General features: G+C 46.5%; 1 protein-coding gene across 2 annotated transcripts in view; it reads right to left on the reverse strand.

The window, feature by feature from the left end:
* The window catches only part of AFAP1L1 (actin filament associated protein 1 like 1), a 57169-nt gene that overhangs the window by 8017 nt on the left and 35673 nt on the right, over nucleotides 1–13479 (reverse strand). For both annotated transcript variants that reach the window (XM_037044954.1, XM_037044955.1), the window contains exons 9-15: nucleotides 11459–11551; nucleotides 9768–9861; nucleotides 9371–9529; nucleotides 8060–8271; nucleotides 7128–7273; nucleotides 6419–6491; nucleotides 4385–4496 (exon numbers count right to left, since the gene is read on the reverse strand). In XM_037044954.1, coding sequence (XP_036900849.1) covers nucleotides 4385–4496; nucleotides 6419–6491; nucleotides 7128–7273; nucleotides 8060–8271; nucleotides 9371–9529; nucleotides 9768–9861; nucleotides 11459–11551 — 889 coding nt within the window. The remainder of the gene's footprint in view (nucleotides 1–4384; nucleotides 4497–6418; nucleotides 6492–7127; nucleotides 7274–8059; nucleotides 8272–9370; nucleotides 9530–9767; nucleotides 9862–11458; nucleotides 11552–13479) is intronic.

Below are 13479 nucleotides of genomic sequence, written 5' to 3' on the forward strand. Positions count from 1 at the left end.
AGGATGATGCTCTAACCAACCGAGACACCTGGCAGGGCCAGGCATCACCTGTTTCATTTCTGGGGAATGAACGGGGGAGAGGGGTTTGGTAGTCTACTGTGGGCTCTACACTATAATGATGGACAAAAACAACAAATAATTATAGCACAAATGTATTGAGTGTTTACTATATGCTAGGCCATTTTATGCATTTCCACTTAATTTTCATAAAATCTTACTATTACTGGCTCTATTGTTGAGGAGACAGGTACTGCTGGTGATGGCAGAGCCTACATTTGAACCTGTGTCCACCTAACTCAAGGGTCTGTGCCGTGCAATACTGCTCTAGCTGGGGCAAGGCCATAGTTCAACCTTTCTGGGAAAGTGTTATGTATTTTGTGGCCATAGACAGCTGCACACAGTCCTTTGTAAGCTGGGTGTGTGTGGAGTGATTCCCATGATTTACTGATAGTTGTGTGGATCTTGTCTCTCCAGTTCTTGTAGAGACGGCAGTGGCTAACCAGTGACCCATGCAAAACTCAGTTCCTACTACAACTACCCTGTGGTTCAAGCCAGATTATAAGTGAAGCATGGAGGGGGAGCAGAGAAGGGGACCCATACATCCTCCAACTTCCCAGGTATACATGGCACATCAGGGGAGTTGGCTCCCAGACTTTTGAATTTTATAAACTGGTAAAATTTTAGAAAATGGGTAGACAAATTAAGGGTTGTTAATATGTCAGATAAGGTCCTTAAAAAGCCCAACTACCATCTAATTTATAAAATAAATAATTTTATTATTTATTTTAATAAATAATTTATAATAATAAATTATTATAAATAATAATTTATAATAATAATTATTATAATAATTATAATAATAATTTCCAATAATTATAAAATAATTATAAAATAATTCCCAATAATTTATAAAATAAATAATATTATAACATCCCCAGAGTTGGAAGGGACACAAATGCAGAATAAAGCGGTCATTTACATTGAATAGGTTTAGCTTTAGGAAAACCTTCATGCACTATGCTTATGTTTATCATCCCAGTGCTGGTAAGTGAAAATGTTCTTAGGGTCTGAACCAGTGAGTGGACACACTCTGGGGAGCCACTGCCTTGGTGTGGCGTAATATGTTAGCACCACGGAGAGCAGCTTATCTCACACTCCCACTGTGACACTTGAGTCACTCAGACAGTGGCGAAGAAGGAAATCAGGCTGCAGTAAGGAGCTATAATTCAGTGGGCCTCATAGTGTTAGTGAGAACTGCTCAAGTACCTGCCAGAAAAATCTGGGCTTCCACAGTGGAGGGGAGAAAAAAGAATGTTTAGCGTCCAAGTTACTAATATAACTGTTGCACTAATGTAGTATATATCGGTATTGTGTTCCTTGTTATTGCTGAATAATATTCCAGGTGATCTTAAGAGGAAAGCCTCGGTTGTTTCTGATAAGTCAGCCAATAATTTTATTGGGGATCCTTTGTAAGTGACAAATCAATGTTTTCTTCTGCTTTCAAGGTTTCCTCCTTGTGTTAGGCTTAGTAGTTTGACCATGACATGACTTTCATAGACCTCTTTGCTTTTATTTTACTTGCACTTCACTGGTATACTAGGTATATAAATAATGCTTTTCAATAAGTTTGGCAAGTTTTCAGCCAATATTTAATACTTTTTTACACTCCTCTCTCTCCTCCCTTCCTGGAACTTCCATTATACATATGCTAGTGTGCTGATGACGCCCCACCTTTCTCTGAGGCTCTGTTTGTTCTCTTTCATTCTTTTTTCCCCTCTTTATAGGTCACTCTTTCGTGTTCCTTTGGATGTTTCATATTTCTTATTTGCAAATTAGACATTTTAGATACTGTCTTGTGGCATCTCTGGATACTGACTTCCCTACCCCCAGGTTGCTTGTTCAGCGACTTACATGGCTTGTTCAGAGAAGCCCATTTCCCCTGTAGTGCCTCTGACGTTGCTTCCCAGAGGTACACTGTTGGGCACATGCACAGCCACCCTGTGAGGACAGGGGTCTTGGTGGGCTCTGATTTTCTTCCTGATCTCGCTGTGAAGCTGTCTGTTTCTGTCAGCATCAAACTGAGCTGTGAGGTCCCTGTAATTGTCAGCAGACGGCTCTGTTGTTTTTGATGATTCCCTGTGGTAGCAGTTGCTCCATGGATTGAACTGATTAAATTCAGCCCCTTTGTGTAGTTTTTGGGGCCAGTCTTTTGAGGTTGGTCTTGTTTTGACCCCAGGAGGGCTCTTCTTAGCTCTCTCCTTCCCTGGTTCTCTCTTTCCCAGGATCCCTCTAGCTTGGTTTAGTTTACTAGCTTGGTTTAGTTTACTGTGCTCGTGGGGCTACTCCCACTGTCCCTACCTTTCTTCCTTTGCTGTGTGCCCTGGCAATTGTCCAGGGCCTTCAGATGTTTGTATTAGTAATTTCCCCCAGTTTTGGCAGTTTTGCTGGAGAGTGGTTCTGTGGAGCTTCCCACACTACCACTTTCTTGGCCATCTACTTGGCCCCCATGATTTTTACTTTCTGGTATTTGTGTCCTTTTGCAGTCTCCTCTCACACTGGATAGGGCTGACCTGTGTAACCATTAGGATGTGGCAGACACGACAGAGCGTGACTTTCAAAGCCAGATTATAGAGACATTGCAGCTTCTTCTCTGTTACTCCCACCTGGGTCCCTTGCTCTGGGGGAGGCCAGCTGTCTTGTCATGAGGACAGGCAGTCCCCACAGCAAGCAACTGAAGCCTCCTTCCAACAGCTGGCACAATGTGCCAGGTACGCGAGCGCGCTGCTACCGTGGGAGCAGACCCTCCAGCATGTCAAGCCTCCAGACGACTTCAGAGGACTGGCTAGCCTCCTGACTACAACCTCATCAGAGACCCCAAGCCAGAACTACCTCACGGAGCTGCTCCAGGATTCCTGACCCACAGAAACTGTGACGTAATACATGCTTCATTTTCGAGCTATTAAAGTTTGAGTAATTTGTTATGTAGCAGCAGTAATTAATACACGATCTTGTGCAAGACTTTCTCTTTTATGTTCTTCAGTTTCTTCACCTCAAAAACACGGTTGGACTAGATCTATGGTTTATGCCTGCCCTGAGATTTCACAGGGTGGCCAGTTGGCCCTGTACGGGGCAGAGGCGAGCCAAGTGGGCCTCTGGCTCCAACCAGAGCAGCTCCATCTTTGTATCTCTTATAACCAGGCTTCATAATAAGATTTGATTGGAGATATGAGTCTGTTTTCATTATCTTTTTTGTTAGGTTTTTTAAAAATACATTTTGTGATTTTTTTAATCATACATACTATTTCAGCTAGTTTTCCATTTTAAAATGGGCATTCCAAAAAATCCTATATTTCCAGTGTCCTTGAGCATAGCGTGTAAGGAATGTTTCACAATAACCCTCTAATTGTTCGGAGGAAAAACTCAAACCCAGAGAGGGGAAGGGATTCTCCAGGGTTACTAGTAATTGAGTGATCAAGTGATACCAGGAGTACGGGTATCCTGACCTCCAGAAGGGATCATCCATGCTAATAAAATGGAGCTACAGTAAAAAAAGGTATTTTAAAAAATAAACCTTCAAAAAGGAAAGAACAAAACTTGACTTTGTTTAGGTGTAGGGGGAAGAAATGTAAAGCAACAAATACAAGACTCTTGGAACACATTGTCCTATAGGAAAGTTGGCTTGCTCATAAAGATAAATCACATAAGAGCAGAGATTAGTGTTGGAAATCAAACAGAATTTATTATATAGTTGTCTGGCATACTTAGTCATTATTGTGTAGTGTGGCCATCAGGCAATTAACTGAGTCCCAATGGGGTGCTAGGCAGAGCTCGGGCTGGGACACAGAGGTGAGTCATACCTTGGGCTGCAGCTGCCTCAAGGGTATTTGGAGGAATTCAGTTCTCCACTTAATTACCCCAGATCAGAAATGATAAATTGTTAGCTTCTGTAACAGACACAGTTGAGGAGGAACTTGTTACAAGTACATAAATATGTATGTGTGTGTGTGTGCATATATGTATGTATGTATATTTGGCATTATTTGATGTTAAAATTTAAAAAATTAGTTGCTAGTAGTGAAAAATAAGTAGATTTCATATAGGGTCTGGATTTCTGATCTCTTTTGAATAATTGGCAGTGTTGCGTGGGGGCCATCGGCTAGAGGTGTGGCCGGTCTCCTGCAGTCTCCCTCACCCCACTCTTTGTTTCTCCTCTGATACCACTCCCTGGCTACCCTCGATCTCTGTCCTTGTGATGTTATTTTCTTTACATCTCACCAAGCTCATTTATTTACCTGCCTGGTCCCTGGTGGAATATGATATTGAGACCCCCTCCACTCATGGACTGCTTCCCTCCCTCCCTCCCTCCCTCCTACACAGAACTCACTGGAGGCGTGGCGTTTGACTTGGACTTGCGGATCCACACGATGGGACTTCTCACTGCAGGAGGAGGCGTGGCGCTTCACCTGGGCCCCAGTGGGCCGTACCAGCTCGTCGTCCTGGGTGGGAGATGGAGGAAGATGATGAAGTGCAGGTAGGCTCAGAGTCATCCACATGGATGTGCTCTGGTCGTGCTCGGTGGGTGAGGGTGGGGGACCTCTGCGATCCTGGCCTTACATGTTTAAACTGGTGCAGCACACAGTAGCTTATAAACCACTTTCACTGGCAGCATACCATTGGGTCCTCACACGAGCCTTTGGAGGTAGGGTGGGGGCAGCCAAAGATATCCCTAAATTGTAACGTCTGCTGAGAGGAAAGTTAAGAAGTCTGAAAAGATTGTGGGCAATCATGTATGATTTCTCTTAGATAGTTTGTCCTCACCTCATTTCAAAGCATCCTTAAAATCTCCTGAATTGTTAAAAAAAAAGGTCGTGGATGGGATCAGCCAACTGTAGAAGTTATACAACAGACTGACAATACATTTGTGCCTGAAGAGTATTAGGAACACTCAAAATTCTGTCAAAGTTCAGGAACCATGAGCAGAATATGATATTTATATAACATAATAATGATATTAATAACAGCAGTATGATTTATTTTTGTGTATAAGACCTTCCTGTCCAGGCACTGTGCTAAGTTCTTTCCTTAAAGCATTTCACTTAGTTCTTGCAATAGTCCAATTAGGTAGATTTTATCATATCCATTTGAAGCCTGAAAGTGAGCACCAGAGACTGAAGCCAAAGGTAACCCAGACTGAGCCATGAGTCCAAAGTCTGCATCCTTAAGCATGAAGCTGTCTTGCTACTAAACTCTGCAGCTGAGAAAGATCTCAAGCTGCCTCTGGTGCATTGGTGTCTGAAGAAAGACCGTGTAAAGGGAGTCCTAGAGGCCTGCGCTCAGAGTATCATCTAGCACTGTCCGAGGCAGGGGTCCTGCCATAGCTGCTTTCCCGGCAGCTTCATTTTCCCCTTCCCTATCTGCCTGTCGGGTCTGATCACCCACCAGCATCTGATCAGCTGCTGGTTAAATCAAAACAATTTCTCTGAGCAAAGGGAAAGAGGAGTTTGGTGATGTGCTGCGTACTGATGCTTCTGTCGGGGCATATACAACAGTGGTCCTGTAAGATTATACTGGAGCTGAAAAGTCCCTGTTGCCTGGTGACATTGTAGCTGTCTTAACATTGCAGTGCGATGCATTGCTCACGTGTTTGTGGTACAGCTGGTGTAAATAAACCTGCTTTGCCGCCAGTCTTAAAAACGTATAGCACATACAGTTATGTCTGCTACATAGTACTGGATAGTTACAAATTACTAGGTTACTGGTTTTGTATTTACTGTACTTTTAATTCTTGTTTTAGGGCATTCTCTTTCTACTTATAAGAAAAAGTGTGCCATAAAGTAGTATACCATGTGACATCTGCAGCATCATACATACATCTCATGTTTGCCTCGTCTCTTGATTACACCATTTTCTCTTGTGCTTCATCTGATTTCCCTTTGTTTTGTACAGTAACATGCTACACAGGCTTGCAGCCTAGGAACAGTAGCCTGCACTGTGTGGCCTTGGCATGTAGTTGCTAGACCACCCAGGTTTGTGTAAGTGTACTGTGTGGTGCTCACACAAGGGACATTGCCCAAAGATACATTTCTTTTTTTTTTTTTTAAGATTTTATTTATTTATCTTTAGAGGGGAAGGGAAGGAGAGAAGGAGAGAAGCATCAATGTGTGGTTGCCTCTCATGAGTCCCTTGACGGGAACTGGCCTGCAACCCAGGCATGTGCCCTGACTAGGAATCAAACCGCGACCGTGTGGTTTGCAGGCCCGCTCTCAATCCACTGAGCTATGCCAGCCAGGGCCCAAAGATACATTTCTCAGAATGTGCCCCTGGCATTAAGTGGCGCATGACTGTAGTGAGGGAAAGAGACAGGGAGAACTAAGAAGTGGGCTTTGCCATGTTCCTGAGCAGCCCCAAGGGATCATACCTGCATCTTTTCATAAGGGACATCATCATAGACACGGGGCTCGGGCCATTGGTCCTGGCAAGATCTTGCATATCTAGAAAATACAAGGTATGATGTTGATGACACCTTGTGGCTTGCAGTGCTTGCCTGTCTATTCTCTCATTTGATTCTGGCAGCTGCTCACAACGGATATTGGAAGGTCAGTCATAGCAACCACTGCCAGTAGCACTGGGCCATTGCAGTGTTAAGGGCTTTATGGGAAGGGATCCATATGATTCTCACAACAACCCAGGAAACAGGTAATGGGCATTCCAAAAGGAATGCCTCCACTATAGAAGTGAGAAACAGAGGATCCAAGCTGGCACGCAACCAGCCAAACTGTTGATTGTGATAGAGATGACTTGGCTCTTCTAGTACCAAACTCTACATACCAGCCCAGTGCCTGCCCACCCAGATGCTCAAGAGTGTGAGAACCTAAGGCTTTGTGGCATCAAAGCAGAGTCCATGTCATCACAAAAAAGGCCTTCTCCACTTTTGCTCATTCCATCCACAGCTTTCCCTGACCCTGGGCTCCCTCCTTTAGCCAGCTCACTCCTGTCAACTTCTCAAGGCAGTAGAGCCCTCTTCAGACTCCCCTCCCATTGCCCCAGGTTGGACTCAGAGCCTCTGAGAGGGAGTCGAGACAGGAAATGTCCCTGGCTGATGTGAGCCTTGGGATGCTGACTCTTACAGGAAGGAGTTGCGCCCTGCACTGACAATGCTGGTCAAGGTCTCCACGTCCACGTAGTCGTAGTGCAGCGCCTCGGGAGTGACTCTGGAGCCTGTCTCCACCAGCAGCAGCCCAAGCCAGCGGCCCATGTCCTCTGAGCAGCTTGCCTGAGGGAGACAGGCACAAGTTGAGTTCACTTTGGCACTGTGGGGGCCTCTGGCTACCTCACTTCAGCCAAACCCATATCTATGTGGTGCCTGTTATGTGCCCAATACTCAGGGATCCAAGGAGAACAAGTTTGCAACACACATCCAGAAGTTCAAGCGGCTCCCACTGTCTCTCTTCGTCTCTGCTCACTATCCTCAGAGCCTTTGACCATTTCGATGTGAAGACAATGTTCGGGTGTTCCCTGAATTGTCTTTAAACACATTTACTTTTTATTAGAGGAGACTACTTCTCACGTAACACAATTGCATTTTTCTTGTATTATAATTGCCAGTTATTTACAGGAAGATCTTCAAGAAATTGCTGGCCAACTAAATGCATATTTATGTTAGTTCTCACTTGAAGTCTGGGTTCAGACTTGGGATTTTAGGATAAGGGAGCAAAAAGAAACCTTGGTTCTAGGGTGGCTAGATTTTGCAAATAAAAAGTAGAACATTAAATCTGAAGTTCAGAGACAGTCAATAATGTTTTAGCTGTTATGTCCCAAATGTTGCATGGCTTATCATATTAAAAACATCTGTTGTTTATCTGAAATTCAGACGTAAGTGGGTGTCCTACACTTTAACTGGCAACGCTGCTTGATCACTTGGCAGCAGTTAGCTTCCTTTCCTTGCTTCCTCAGCCCCCACATGGTCAGTAGCAAGGCCCTCAGGGCAGAAGCCAACACCCAGGCCAGTGATCCCTTCAGCTCCCCACTACCCAGGGCTGCCTGGATTCTCCCCTCTCACCTCCAAGATGGTAACCTCCTGCCGGTTTCGCAGGATCCTGAAGGCAAATGGGTGTCTGGGCCCAAAGCCCGGGACTACCTCACAGCCACGGAGGGCAATGGCATTCACGTGGGTCCGAAGGTCTGTGCGGTCCTTGTGGAAATACAGAGTGTTTTGCTTCAGGCGGCACCAGCGCTCCTTCCAGCCGTGGTTCACCAGCACGTTCAGATACCCTGGGACAGGAGACCAGCAGTGTGACCTCCCCACAGCCCAGCCACGAGGAAGCCCATGGTGGGGCATGCATGGGTGTAGACCCCAGGCACACAGCGCCTGGACGGCCCTTGTTCTCTAGCTAGAAGGCCTCCTAGAGCAGCTTTCTCTCGGCCTGTGATCTCAGGCACCCTCTTCTCTCTCTGAGTTCCAGTTTCTCTCTGTGAAACAGGGCTCATCATTACACTTGTACATTTCCATGCAACCCTGGGGTCGTGCCAAGTTGATGAAAAGGGCAGGGGCTGCTATGTGCAATACACAAAGACACAACTCTCCCTTTCTACAAGTTATCAAAACTATTAGTGAGGACAGAAAATAGTGGGCGATGCTGACACCTGGTGGCAGCATGTGGGAATAAAAACATCTGATCAAGGGAAGAACTGTTTAATGGGGTAGGTACAGTCTGATGACTAATGGGTTTGGAATTCCCTGTTAACATTTTAGATTTAAATTTATTTTTACCATAATATGACCTAATTTTCTGCTTACAAAATATTTCTGTATAGCCTTGTGCCTTTATAATATTCTTTCAGGGTTAGAATGCTACTGTATATCTAAAATATATGATTTTCTATTGAATGCCAGCATATGGGACACTGCATTTAAATGAACAAAATAATATGCTTTCCCTCTCAAACCCCTTTTAACTCAGATTGAATGCATTTATAATAAAAAGTACTTAAATATCTTTATCCAAGAAATTTCCTTATAAGTCTGGGTGGTAACTTACACATCTGGCATGTTCTGTGCTGGGAAATAAGATACTTTCATCAGAGTGGAGGAAACTGAGGCTCAGAAACAGGTAATGATGGGAATTAGGGTCACAGGTAGCACAGAAAATGGGAGTCAGCTGGCTTTTCTTTTTGCTGGGCATCAGGGCCTCTTGGGGAGAGAAGTGGTAGAAGGACATGGATTGTCGATGGGGTGGAGGTTAGCTCTCTGGGGGGAGCATTCTCTCCTCTGTCCTGGGGCAAGGCAGATGAGGGCTGGAGGTGTCCTGGCCTGTGCTTGGTGGCCCGTTTTCCCAGGTGCTGAATTCTCCTTGGCACGCCTGGTACCCACCACAGCAGGGAACCTCCTCTTCCATGGAGGATGCCTGCAGGTCATCGGCCAGTGCCTTCCTCTTGGAGAAGCTGATGATGCGGGTGATCTTGCGACCTGCAGCCCTGCTCATTGAACCCTTCAGCTCTGCCAGGCTGCTCTTCTTCCCTTTGCCTGTGGCTGCAGACATGTGTCAGAGGGGGGAGGGAGCCCTAAGTCCCAGGCCTACCAACCCCTAGCCTTCCCAGAGTCCCTTTCAGCCTGTACACAAGGGCCTGGCCCACAGCTCCAGATGTGGACAGGTCAGGCCACCTCACCCAGGTCTCCAGAGTGGTCAGGACCTGCTCTGCACTGCATGCCTGGGGCAAGACCCCTCCCAGCTCTGGCATCGTCTGCTCAATCGCACACAGGCTCCTACCGTGTTCGCAAGCCTCTCGGCGGCCAAGGGTGGAACAGTTGTCACCCATGCCCAGGCTGTCGCAGTCTGAGGTCTGTTTCTCTTGGGACAACCTCTGGGAAGGAACACAAACAGCCCCACATCAGAGGTCCCCTTTATTAGTTCAGTCTCCCCGCAACCCCTGCATGTGAGGATTAGTTAATAAATATTCGTTAGCAACTATCTTGTACTTCATATCATACCAGGTATGGGGTTGGGGAACAATGATGACTTAAGATGTATCTTGGAGATGTTCACAGTCTATCTGGGGAGCAAGGCAATGAATTATAACATTGAGATAAGTGTCCTAGGTGTTTGGACCAGGTAACAGGGAGCTGGGATGATATTTAAGTGGGATACTAATATAATGCAACTAGATTAGCAAGTTGGTTCCAGTGGCATCATGGGGGATGGACAAGAGTGAGCAAGATTAGAAGCTAAAGAGCTACTTAACAGAGGGTCATGCTGGGCAAGATGAGACTGGGCAACAGGATGAACCAAAATGACAGTGGGGATGGAGAAAAAGAGATGAAGTGGCATTTTAAAAAGTCACGACAGGTCAATTAAGTGCCTGCTAGGTACAGTGGGATGTGGTGCAGAGTAATTAGATGGACCTTGGAGAAAGTGATGTTTCTAGTGCCACCTATTAGCTGTGGGAATGTGGAGACATCCTTTCACCTTCCAAGTCTCAGTTTTCCCACCCGAGTTATACTCTTGACTGGGCTGCTGTGAGGCACCAGGAGCCCCAGTGACACTGTTAGGTCGGCAGACTGCCATTTCTAACACCTGCTTGGTGTGCTGCCATCTCACTTAGGAAACTAAACTGTGCCAACGAGACGCAGGACAGAATGAAAGGACACCCACCCACAAGGTGGGCTTACAGAACTCTGCAGCCCCTCTGCCTTTCCTGCCAAGGACCCTGCAGACCAGGCTCAGGGCTGCTTCCCTGTAAACATAGTACTGGGGTGTTGGGAGGATAGGAGAGGCCATGTGCTCCCCTCAATTTCCAAAGGCTGGAAACCTGGCAACTGCCAAATATGGGGTAGATGGGCAAAGGTATAAAGAACCAGTCCCGTAAACTGAAACAGAAGTTATGGTTCTGTTTGTTCTGTAATAGATGGCAAGGTTTTCATCAAGAGAAAAACACTGTGAGCCCTTTGGAATTGACTTCATGATTTTGGTGGGACTTCAGTCTCATGACTCCATGGAGACACAGACCTACCAGCACCACATCCCCACCCTCACTGTCCTCCAAAAGTGCCACCCTAAACACTTTAGCTGTCCTCTCCTGTACACACAACCATAGGAGAGCTCATCTCTACAAGCTTGCCTCTTTACTCTCTCCATGTACCCCTCTGAACTGCACCACAGTAGTATGTAGCTGCAGGTGCATACACACATGCTTTCTCTCACACCATCAATGGCTAAGGGTAACAGCAAAGGCTAAGTGAGGATGGGATTGCGCTTCTTCTCCAGCACATGGGACACAATCCCCACCCCTCCTATCCTTTGCTTCCGCTTACTGTTTGCCAGCTCTGTGCTGGGCACTCATGGCTTGTACAACACCACTGTGGGTGCCTGGTTCACCACAAGTGCCAGAGGGCCCCCACAGGAGAGCCTGTGCTAAGTCCCCACTGCCTGCCCCAGAGAAGACCTTGTTGAGATAGATGTACCTTGTCCAGGTCCAGTCTGCACGGGAGGACTGGGGATCTGGGCACGTCTGCCCCGTCGGCCCTAGCGATGGGCTTGCTCACCTCTCGGATGACCTGTGAAGAGGACGCACAGCTGTGGTCAGGGGGCAGGGGTGCTGCAGAAGCGGAAGGAAGAAGCATTCTGTGCGGCCGGCCGCTGAGCTGAGGTGTGGGACCACTGGATGGAAGAGGAGGCTGATGGAGCCTGCTGTCACCCATGTGGGACACATCAGGGTTTGCAGAGGCTTTCTCCTCTCTTTGTCCCTTGAATTGAAGAGATGTGGGGCTGGGAACCAAGAGGCTTGGCTTCTAGACCTCGCTCCATTGCTAATTATTTGTGCGGCCTTGAGGAAAGCCACTTGTCCGCTCTGGGCCTCAATTTCCCATCTGTAACGGGTTAAAACCTCATTGGGTTGTCTGGAGACCAGTGAGAAGCAGGGCCGTAGGAACCGGGATGCCCTGCTTCCTATGGCTTCCAAGGTGAGGGATTTGCTCCTGTTGACTGTGTTGGACATTTATAACAGCTCGTGGGGCAGCCAGGGCTACTGCTTCCATTTCAAAGATATGGAAACTGGGACACCAAGGCATGTACTGGATTTTGCTATGTATAGCACATACCCACATTTTGTACACACTGTATTCAGGATTATTAGACCCATTACTATAACCCTGGTATGTAATATTATATACATATATAGTGTACATCCTTATTTTTCCCTAAAAAATTTGGACAAAAAAGTATGCACTATACATGGCAAAATACAGTACGTACTCATCTAAAGCCACACAGAATCAGCACCCAAATCAAGAAATAACGATGGTTACCTTTGTATCCCTACAGCAGCCCTGTGGGGCAGGGACAACTGTGGTCCCTAAGTTACTGATTAGGATGAGGAGGCTCCAAGAGAAGGAGCTGTAGTTGCCTCCCTTAACCTTTGGGCCAGTGGCCTCCCGGAACCAGATGTTAAGACAGCCTTTTAACTGTGTTTCCAGGGCGTCTTCCTCTGACGCGCCCTGCCCCTTGAGGGCAGTCAGGTTCTCTCCGTTCCTTCCCTTGCGGAGACAAAGGCAGTCCCGGGAGACACTCAGCATTCCAGTGGGAGAGCTGGTTATCACAGGAAGGAAGGGAGGGTGGGGAGGGACGGACTTGGTTTCTTGGTCCCAGCAGGAATATCAGAGTTGGAGAGAGGAAGGTGTCACAATGAATGGAGGCAGTGTGTAGGGCTGGAGGGCCAGGGGAAAGGGACTGGGGGTGTGGCCTTCCCCATTATTGCACAGTAATCCCTGACAAGTACTAAGCATTTACTGCCTGGCAGACACTATATTGAATGCTCTCTAGAATTCTTACAAGAACCAGTAGATGGAGGAGGAGACAGAGGTGAAGTCATCTGTAGAAGATTAATTGCATAGCCACTTAGGCCTGCTACTTGAACTCAAGTTTGTGTCACCCAAGACCTCCCTTATCATCACTTACACCTGGCCCACGGGCTTTGGTGTGGATTTCCTGGTAGCTTCTAATCTTGGCCCCAGCCACTTGGTTGAGTGGCCTTTGGCATGTCATGTTAGTTCTCTGTGCCTCAGTTTCCTCATCTGTAAAATGGAAACAATAATAGTCCCACTGGGGACTATTACTGGGGACTGTCACACATAGTCACAATGTGTGACTCAAAGTAAGTGGCCAATGCATGATACCTCTAATAGTCCTGTGTAGCTGCAAGATGCAGAAGCTGGACCACAGGGGATGTTATAAGGATGCACATTTCACATAAGACAAAAGAAGGATTTTTCCTTTTTTTAAAAGAAGAAAGAGGATTAGCTTATCTAATGATAAGATCAGCTTCCTTTATAGATACTAAGCTCCCTATTCCAGGAAATATATAATAAGTGTAGGCTGGAGAACCCCACAGTAGGGATGTTAGGGAGGGGATTCAAATTATAAGAAACACAAGCCTCCACCCTGAGGCCTGTCTTCTGGGGCTGTTCGAGGCCTATTTGCACATGTA

The sequence above is a fragment of the Sturnira hondurensis genome, unplaced genomic scaffold, assembly GCF_014824575.4.
Source record: "Sturnira hondurensis isolate 20B ecotype Veracruz unplaced genomic scaffold, ASM1482457v3 Scaffold0004152, whole genome shotgun sequence".
Lineage (NCBI taxonomy): Eukaryota > Metazoa > Chordata > Mammalia > Chiroptera > Phyllostomidae > Sturnira > Sturnira hondurensis.